General features: G+C 39.0%; 2 protein-coding genes across 2 annotated transcripts; both read left to right on the top strand.

Annotated features, from left to right (window-relative positions):
- Positions 1-2,279: 2,279 nt before the first annotated feature.
- Positions 2,280-4,919, top strand: pus1 (pseudouridine synthase 1). Its single transcript, XM_034198134.1, has 6 exons — positions 2,280-2,622; positions 2,852-3,066; positions 3,238-3,375; positions 3,671-3,773; positions 3,862-4,565; positions 4,672-4,919. Exons 1-6 carry the CDS (start codon positions 2,559-2,561, stop codon positions 4,702-4,704), a joined length of 1,257 nt encoding a protein of 418 aa, XP_034054025.1. The 5' UTR covers positions 2,280-2,558; the 3' UTR covers positions 4,705-4,919.
- A 472-nt stretch (positions 4,920-5,391) lies between these two features.
- Positions 5,392-9,794, top strand: noc4l (nucleolar complex associated 4 homolog). The gene is made up of 15 exons (XM_034198133.1): positions 5,392-5,753; positions 5,897-6,017; positions 6,188-6,294; positions 6,764-6,871; positions 7,035-7,184; positions 7,314-7,416; positions 7,525-7,559; positions 7,647-7,697; positions 7,800-7,911; positions 8,042-8,102; positions 8,233-8,343; positions 8,554-8,717; positions 8,914-8,996; positions 9,193-9,306; positions 9,451-9,794. Exons 1-15 carry the CDS (start codon positions 5,601-5,603, stop codon positions 9,568-9,570), a joined length of 1,593 nt encoding a protein of 530 aa, XP_034054024.1. The 5' UTR covers positions 5,392-5,600; the 3' UTR covers positions 9,571-9,794.

The following is a 9,794-nucleotide window of genomic DNA, read 5'->3' as shown; positions in this document are numbered from 1 at the left end:
GATAAATGCATATTTCATATCTCAACACCTTGATATATTTTTGGAAGCGCACAACTGAAATGTATATATCTAACATTCCGCTAAATGTTAAACAGGACAGTTATTCCTCGGACTCCAATATCTAATTTCTAGTTTGTTGCCTTATTACAATTAAAAAACAAGAACAACACACATGCCACTTTTGAGCCTGAATACAAAAATCATTCAGCAGAGATGAAGCTTGAGTCAAAACTAATCAGCTCTAGTTGAAATAAAAAATAAGTGTCAACAGGGATTTATTTTCTCCCTATACGACTTGATACATATGCAGCATATTCTATTATTTGCTCATCTGCAAATAAAATCACACCATTCTCTTTCCACATTTGGCAAATACATTTTTGTTTTGTTCCACAGCTTATATAACTCAGCCAACAGAGCAACAGTATCAGCAGCTGTGGATTTCTTAGCTGACAGTGAGGATGTTTTTTAATTCATTATTTTGTGGTATATGTGTGGGCAGTGCAGAGAGAGTGAGTTGCAGTCCAATCTGATAAAGGTTCTGCTGTGGATGTTTATGTGCTAGCAAAGTCTGTGGCCAAAAGGTTGTGCGGGAAGGTTCAGGTTTGTTTGGACAGCTTGTTTAATTGCTCACTGTGAAGCCAGTTCATTCTCTTTGGAGATCGGATGATTTCTCTGCAAGTCTATACTTCTTTCTTTTCGACATCAAAGGAGAAATGTTAGGACACAGAGGTTAAAAACAACACAGGCTTTGTTTATGACTAGCTCCAGGGGGTAGATGCACATTTCTGCTAGTTTGATAAGACACCACTGACCTTTCACCCAAGGTTTTCTAGGTCATCAACAAAATATATGGTTATTTACTGAAAAGAAAATGTTTGTTTATATATCCACTACGTTGAGATACTCTTTTAATTTTAACATGTGGGTTACTTAAGGACATTTAAGGGTATAACATTTACAATTACCATTGCCAACTGAAAGAGATTCTTGCTACGCTCAATGATTTCATGGCTTCTAATTTTGGGCACTTATTATCCATGCCACTGTTTGCTACTGTCATGGTAGGCTATGTAAAGCGATGCTAATTTCACAAAAATACTCTGAGCTGTTTTTATCCTGGAAAACTGTATCTTCTGAATTACAAGTCTTCACCAAATGTCATATCCCGTGTGGCAACCGGAGCCCTTTTCCATCTCATGCCTATGTTTGGCTTTTCAGCACAAAATTACTCGATCACCTTATATAAGTGCATGTGCACATCCCAGAATTAAATGGTTAAACGTTTAGTCTCTTGGTACCCAGCATCCCTTGTTGTTGTGTCCTTGAGAAATAAATAAATGCCTCTTTGCTCTGGAAGTGCGGTACCTCTACCTGCCACTGTAGACTTTGACTTTGGTGTTTGCTCACATGCACTAAGGTTACATGAGTCACAGCACACCATGATGAGTGGCTACTGTAAATTATATAGTAAGGCTTTTCGTGGACTAAAATCGATGAAGAAAGGCTTATGTTGTTTATCTTGTAGTATTCATCATGACATATGCTTGTTTGAATTGTATGAAGATCCAGTGGAGGAGAAGTCTTTATAAGCGTGACTCTAGAAACAGGCAGTCAGGCTATTCAACAACACATTTAGTATAACCTTAAATACCATAAATTGTTTACCTTGTACAAAAGATTATTTATTATAACGCTCAGTGGCTATTTAGTAGTCCTTGAAACCCACCTGAGGAGAAATCTCATTCAGTCTTTGACATATGACTATGACATTCACATTAGATTGCAAACCATTACCGAAAACACGTTTACCGAAAACATGTTTAGTCCCATTACCGTTTGAAGATATTCCAAAGCAGCTGGATGACTCCTCTATTCATGTGATTTTGCCGCACTCAAGTGGTCAGTTATATTATTACATATGTTTGCAATCCATACATTCTCTGTTAAGTGTTTTTGGTGAAAATCTAGTGAATGTGGTGTAGGGCTACGTAGTCTAGTCATTGATGTTATTTGTCTACTCAATGTAAACACATGAGAACATCAGTCATTTAGTATCAGGCTAAACTGACTTCAAATAGCAGTTTTGTGAGAGTTGGCTTTATGCTGAGTTTAAAATAAAATACACAAGGACCAGACTGCAATAAAAGTGGATGCATGTTTTCCTCTTTTCAACAGAGAGGCTATATCAAGGATGTATTATGACTTATTTCCATTGGTTTTACAAGTACTACTATGACGTATGCAAAAGTGAGAACAGGACGAGTCTCGCGATAGTTACACGAGGGGTCAAAGTTGACATTGGCCATGTGTGTAATGTTGCCGCATCTACTACAGGACTGTTAGATACAGCTACACTTCATGAGTAAATATTTATGATAATAGGCATAACAGTTATAGTTAGACGGCTTATTTACGTTTTAGGAGACAGTATTGTTCGTCAGCGGAAGTTATATCCGAACATTTTGTGCATGCTGATCGGTAACTTCCGTAATCCGGCTGTGATGCCAGTTTGCATCAGGTTTGCATCCTTTAGCTGCTTTAGAGTTTAGCAGGACATGTTTAAAACCCGACAACTATTAAGTGCCTTATTCAATCACAGACTGACGCTAGAGAGAAACGGTGAGTTAACTTAACAAAGACCATGTGAGTGAATGTGTTGTGCCTGCAGTCATAGTTCACGTGGTGTTTTTAAATGCCCCTTTTGTTCGCAATAGTAACCCTTTTGCAAATTCATCGTCCGTCACTTACATAAGCTAACAAGACTTCATCTAATTTAACTGAATGTGCTTTTACTGAAGTGGTGTTATTGCTACACTTAATCATGTAATATATCGTGCTTTCCTCACAGGTGGCCTTTGTAAGTTATTTTGCATGATGAGTGAAGCAACCATAGATGAGCAGCAGACAGCCAAGCAGCTGAAAAGAGCCAATGAAGAAAATGAAGACTCTGCTGAGAAGCTGCAGGCTACAAAAAAATTAAAAGCGGAAGATGAAAAGAAATATCCCAAAAAGAAAGTTGTCCTCCTCCTGGCATACTCCGGGAAGGGATACTATGGCATGCAGGTACAGTAGCTTGTGCTTGTATATCTTGTTCTATTTACTTTTTAATTGCCATAACTACACTATAGCTACTCGGCATATGACAATAAAGCGTTTGAATCTTGTTTTGATCTCTATTCTCCAAGTACAATTCTATTAACTTTTGCCAAATATGAATTGTTTTCTGTGTTTCAGAGAAATCCTACAGCTACTCAGTTTAGGACCATTGAAGATGAGCTGGTCACCTCACTTGTTAAATCAGGTTGCATTCCTGAAAACCATGGCGATGACATGAAGAAGATGTCTTTCCAAAGATGTGCCAGAACAGATAAGGTAGATATCATGGCAGGAGTTAATGTAATATAACTAGGCCAAAAAGGCACATTTTACGAAAACATTTAAGATATCCACTGTATTGTTCTCCCTCTCATTGTTGTCAGGTATGTTGTTTTAAATATGCAAAAAATGCCAACTATTTTGTTTTGTTTTTTCAACCGTTAAAATGTCGAAATGTCTTGCTTTTCTCAGTTTTATACTATATTTGATAAAGCAAATAATCAGTACAATCATACATTACTGGTCTTTTATTATGAAACCTGAGCCAAGTTGTTTATTTTAATCTGTTTAGGGCGTGTCTGCAGCTGGCCAAGCGGTGTCTCTTAAAGTGAGATTGATGGAAGACATCATTGAAAAAATCAATGAGCATCTGCCACCGCAGATCAGAGTGCTCGGTGAGTCGTTGGTTCTTATAACTTTTGGTTTTATTTATTGAAGCTAAAAGGAGGTGTTTTAACGTTTTTTTTACATTTGTTCTAACAGGACTCAAACGGGTGACCCAGGGTTTCAACTCCAAGAACAACTGTGATGCTCGTACATACTGCTACATGCTTCCAACTCTGGCCTTTTCCCCAAAAGACAATGACATTGGCAGCATAGCAGTGTTTCGGCTTGAGCCAGAGACACTTGAGAGGGTGAACCGTCTGTTTGCTTCCTACAAAGGCACCCATAACTTCCACAACTTCACGTCTCAGAAGGCTGCAAGTGACCCCAGTGCTCGTCGGTACATCATAGAGATGTCGTGCGGAGAGCCTTTTATCAACAACAATACTCAGTTTGCAGTGATCACTGTCAAAGGCCAGAGCTTCATGCTGCACCAAATCCGAAAGATGATCGGCCTGGTGATTGCGGTGATAAAGGGTTATGCGAAGGAGGATGTGATTGAGCGGAGCTGGGGACAGGATAAGGTGGATGTGCCCAAAGCTCCAGGGCTGGGGTTGGTCCTGGAAAAGGTTCACTTTGACCGGTACAACAAACGCTTTGGAGAGGACGGGCTGCACGAGCGTCTGGAGTGGGACCAAGAGGAGGAGGCGGTCAAGGCTTTTAAGGAGGCTCACATCTACCCCAGCATTGTTGAAACGGAGCGTGATGAGGGCTCCATGGTCAGCTGGATGTCAACACTTCATATCCATGACTTTGAGGCTTCAGCCAAAGCTACTGACACTAAAAACAAGGACCAGAAACAGGTATATGGAAAAAATAATAGTCGCTTCATTTATTTCAAACCCTCGTTTTTGACATTAAAAGTTTGTTTGTTGCATGTTTAATATTCATTTTGCTCTCTTTCCCCAGGACAATGCAGAAGAAGGGAATGCCTCGGATTAGGTACCCCATTCTGCGGAAAGAAGAGTTTTTCTCAACAAAACATTCTCATTTGTTTGGAATAAGTTTTTGATTGACTATTTTTGTTGGATTTAATTCTGCTTCTCTTTTACATATGTTATTAAACAAACAACACAATAAAGCCTCTGTATTCTTGATTGTACCCTGATACTTTTCCTGATAATTCCTACCTTTAATAAATGCAGATGCCCTGCCAACCTGTGTCTCAGCCCCATTAGTGAAAGAATGTATTTTAAAGTAAAGCGGAAGCACTCTGTGTGGTTAGTTAGGCACATCATAGGTATGCCCTTTTGTTTAATATGTTCATATTGGTAGCAAAATATTCATGCCCTTTGTCTTCAAATTTGTAAAGCATCTTAATGTTCAGTCCATTTTACTGCCATATACAGTATTACAATTAGGAACGTGAGCATCACTATTAAAATACATAATCTATTCTTATAATATCAACAGTAGTTTATTACTTTTATCATAGGTTTTTACCAGAAAGTATTGTGTTGCAGCTGAGGCACTTGATGTACATTTTAAAGCTGTGCCCTAGCGGTGATTATGTATCATGGATGATATGTAGAACTTTACCCTCCAGACACTAGGAGGCAACACCACATTTGAGTGCTTGGGATTAATGTTGCATTCAAGTACCTGTGGGTTTACATTTAAGAAGCCCTACTCAACTGCCGATCTTTATCAAACGCCCGTAAAACATAACATTTTAAAACTTGTATTTTGTAAAGCATAATACGGTAGTGTTTAATGTACTCTTACTATCATTTGTTAAAATATTTCATCAACAACATTTCTAGGATGTTCTTTAATGCTTGTAAAAAAGGATGTCCCATTCCTCAAATGTTACGTGAATGTAGCATCTCCAACTAATCATGGCGCCGGCCAAAAAACGCAACGTGAGTTTGGCAGAAACAGCAGAGAAGAGTGTTAAAAAAGCAAAAATTGACCTCAATGCCAAAGTCGAGATTATACTTGAGAGCAGAAAAAATGCCAACGACGTTTTTGACATCCTTGAGGCCCTTGAGGTAAATATAATCAGCTATATCACACTGAGCACCCCGACTGGATACATGCTGGTTTAGCTAGCTGTGTTTTTAACAAACAGGATGCTACTTCTCTAGGTTACTAAAACAATACTCTGAATATGTGTATTCCCCTGTATTTGCAGTCTGAAAAAGAGAAGGATGTTGGCAGTGCTGTCAATGCCTGCAGCAAATTGTTTTGCACCTTGTTGGAGAAGAAAGAGCTGTTTTTGGGAAAACTGCCTGGAGAAGAGGAGGCAGTGAGTGGTGAGTACAGGCTGAAAATGCATCATAATTAACCCCAAAGCTACTAATGATGTGGATATAAGCATGTTTCACTCTGTAGCTGCTGATCTGGGTATGTACATATGAAATAACACAATTACAGACTCCCATTACAGTTTCAAATAATTGTGTCTGTTTGCTTCCTGGTTCAGGAGAGAGTAGTGCTGAAGAGAAGTACCAAATGTTCATGCGACACCGTTACAACAGCTGTGTGGAGCTGCTGCTGGAGCACCTTAGCCATGATCTCCACGGAGTCCAGGTGAGTTGGAAATGGTGCCCACACAGACTTGACAAATACTTGTGCTGCTTTAAATAAAAAAATGTGTTGGCCAGACACTGCAGTAGGGGTCCCTATTTTTGTTAATTATTTTAGTCACATATTTACTCAATACTAACGCATAAGAGAGGGATCAGATTAAAGTGAAAAGCACAATGAGATGTGTGTAGGAATGTTTCTTCTTACAGCCCCCATGGTTATTTTCTTATATTTATCAGAAAAAGTACAGGTGGGTATTCTGCATAGGGTTTGACTTGAATATTAGGTACAGTGATATTACTAAAATAAGCCGGAGTCAACATCCTCATGGCATAGGGCAGGCTAAGGCTGCAATGCCAATAAACATTGAGTTCTGTTTTGGCATTTACAGAAAAAACGCTTTAACAATCATGCAGCACTTTCAAACCATGGAAATAAATCAAGTGTTCTGTTTTTTATTCTCTGAATACAGGAGACTGCCCTGTGCTGCCTGATGAAGTTTGCTGCAGCAGAAGGAAAGCATCCTCTTGAGGACTTGGACTGGACTGAGCACTACAGCTTCCCAAGAGAACTCCTCCAGGTAAAATATTGTGACACAAAATATAGGTGGTGGAATACTATTACCCATTATCTGTTCTGCCATGTAATTTGCATAGAAAATAAATAAAGCTGTTTTTCAAAATGCTTTAAAAAACATCATCCTTTTCATCATAAGCCTTCTGATATTTGTGTTATCCTTTCAGTCAGTGGTGGACAGACTGCTGTCCAAAACTACAGACAACTCCCTGCTGATCTCCAGATTCCAGGAGTTCCTGGAGATGGAGGATGTGCGCTATTATGTCATGAGCTCCATCCGCGAGAATGTGGGCAAAGTCATGGACAAAAACAAAGGGGTAAGAAAAATGTTTCAGTACTAACTAGCCAATCTGCTGTAGAGGTGCTTGATTTAGCTTTCATTGTGACACTTTTTACTATGTTATCATTACTTGGTATGTTAAATGCTGTTGTCTCGTTCCTCTCAGGCATTGTTGCCCATATTTCAGAACAATGTGTTCACGCTCATGTCCAACATCAGTATACCAAGCCAGGAGTCGGAGCTCACTAACTTTATGGTCCAACAAGAAGGTGAGAAATGGCAATGCCGTAGAAAGAGATTATTCTTTGTTGATGATCCACTGTTTGTTTTGAATGTGAGGTTTTTTGTAGGTCATTAAACAGATGTTTTTTTTTCAGATAAGCATGAGGACTGGAAAGCAGCTAAACTGAATGTAAGTAAAATAGCTTGATCCAGACAGTCACATAACTAACCCAAATTATTTTTTAAATATCACTTTAAATGTTCTACTTCATTGCAGGAACACAAGCGTGTCTTTGAGAGGATGTGGCTGGGCTTTCTCAAGTATAAGGTATTGTAAAACTCTTGCACAGTCATGCATTTTTTTTTATTATCAAAATGTATTCTTCCATGTACACATCTCTGACACAGCCATCTCATCTCTCTGTTGTAGTTGCCAAGTAACATGTATAAAAAGATCTTGGTGATCCTCCATGACTCAATTTTGCCCCACATGAGTAAACCCACACTGATGATTGACTTCTTGACTGCTGCCTATGAAGTCGGTAAGTTGTCAATGTGGAGACTATAACTACTTTAATTTAACTAAAATTGCATTTTTACGTCTTGATACTTGACTCAAGTTTATATAGGGTTTTGATGGTAATAACTTAATGATATTTTTGTTTTTAACAGGTGGGGCTATCAGCCTGCTGGCCCTCAATGGCCTCTTTGTCCTCATACATCAACACAACCTGTGAGTATTGAATGAAATGGTATAGGATTTGGCAAATTCACATTAATCAGAGTAATGTAGAAGAAGTGTGGTGTTTTTGAATTACATTAATAAAGTAGTATATACGCTGTGTGTGCTTTTTCTTTTGCAGAGATTACCCAGATTTCTACAAGAAGTTGTATAATCTGCTTGAGCCTTCTGTTTTCCACGTGAAGTACAGAGCGCGCTTTTTCCACCTAGCTAACCTCTTCCTTAGCTCCAGGTAAGATCAGTTATCCATAACTGAACATTTAGTTTTGTTTACCCTCATTTTAACCAGCTATAGTTGTTTGTTTTGTGATTATAACGGTAGCTGGGATATTTAAACTGGTAAACTAATACTGTGCTACACCGCGTTTTAGATTAGCACCATAAAAACAAAAAAAAGTACATATGGCATTAGTAACATTTATGTGTTTGTGATTTCCTCCAGTCACTTGCCAGTGTACCTAGTGGCTGCGTTCGCCAAACGCTTGGCTCGTCTGGCTCTCACAGCTCCGCCCACAGCACTCCTCATCGTGCTGCCCTTCATCTACAACCTAATCCGCCGCCACCCATCCTGCAGAGTCCTGATTCACAAGCCCACCACGGAAGGCGGTGAGTGTCACTCAATCCCAAGCCTGTGGTTGGAATTTCATTTGTTTCTAACCAGATAAACCAAAATGTCAGGGGTTTCAGTTTTGCAGTCCAGTTCCTTATATTTAATACCAATTTAAATAATTTTGTTGTGACATTTAATGTTCTTCTACAATACGAGGACATAACTGATGTATGCTTCCATTCATAATAACAGAGGTTTTAGAAGACCCCTACCTGATGGATGAAGAGGACCCGGTTCAGTGTCGTGCCTTAGAGAGCAGCTTGTGGGAGATTAAGGTGTGTTCAGCAAGTAATGATTTTGGATTCACTAATGAATATTGCATGACCCTGACTACCACTGAGCTATGACTAGTGTCAGCCAAGGTTCTTGTCATGTTGATTTAAAGGAGATAAATATCATATTCAGAAAGCTAATAAAAGCTGACTTAATTCAAATTGGAAGTTTACATTATTTCCCTCTCTTTCTCTACAGACACTGCAGAAGCATTACCATCCAGATGTGGCCAAAGCTGCTATGGCGATCAACACACCTCTGTCAGGAAAAGAGGATGACATCGACGAGGTGCTGGAAATAACAACACACGAGGTGACGCATTCCAAATTTAAGGATAACAATGACATCATCTTGATAAGTGCAACTCAATGGAAGTTAACTATGTTGCTAACACTCATCGTATACTTATGGTTATCTGAATAGCATGAATAATGTGTCCCATGTTCTCTTCCTCAGCTGATGGAAAGAGACCTGAAGAAGTCTCAGATCAAGAACATCGCACTGGAGTTTGAAATTGCCACAGAGTTGCTAAAAGGAGGGGGAAATGTTTTAGGACAGCACTTCTGTCTGGATTGAAACACATTTGATACAAGGAGCTGCATTCAGAGGATGATATTCATTTCTGGGACCAGGAAGCATGATCAAGACTCCACGAGACCATTTGCAGCAGCTGCACCAAGAAGAACAACATAAATACATTTGATCTGGGGTTTTGTCCATGATCGTTGATGTGTAACTTTTGTACACCATTAAAACAATCTCAAAGCTCATGGTAAATAAATCCTTTTTTTTTAAAGAAA

The sequence above is a fragment of the Gymnodraco acuticeps genome, unplaced genomic scaffold, assembly GCF_902827175.1.
Source record: "Gymnodraco acuticeps unplaced genomic scaffold, fGymAcu1.1, whole genome shotgun sequence".
Taxonomy (NCBI): domain Eukaryota; kingdom Metazoa; phylum Chordata; class Actinopteri; order Perciformes; family Bathydraconidae; genus Gymnodraco; species Gymnodraco acuticeps.
This window is presented reverse-complemented; position numbering and strand designations above follow the sequence as displayed.

Coding starts and splice junctions, on each gene's coding strand:
- pus1 (XM_034198134.1), top strand. CDS start 2,559: ATGTTTAAAACCCGACAACTATTAAGTGCCTTATTCAATCACAGACTG. Junction 2,623..2,851: donor ACTGACGCTAGAGAGAAACG/GTGAGTTAACTT, acceptor CTTTCCTCACAG/GTGGCCTTTGTAAGTTATTT. Junction 4,566..4,671: donor AAAACAAGGACCAGAAACAG/GTATATGGAAAA, acceptor CTCTTTCCCCAG/GACAATGCAGAAGAAGGGAA.
- noc4l (XM_034198133.1), top strand. CDS start 5,601: ATGGCGCCGGCCAAAAAACGCAACGTGAGTTTGGCAGAAACAGCAGAG. Junction 6,872..7,034: donor TCCCAAGAGAACTCCTCCAG/GTAAAATATTGT, acceptor TTATCCTTTCAG/TCAGTGGTGGACAGACTGCT. Junction 8,103..8,232: donor CTCATACATCAACACAACCT/GTGAGTATTGAA, acceptor TTTCTTTTGCAG/AGATTACCCAGATTTCTACA.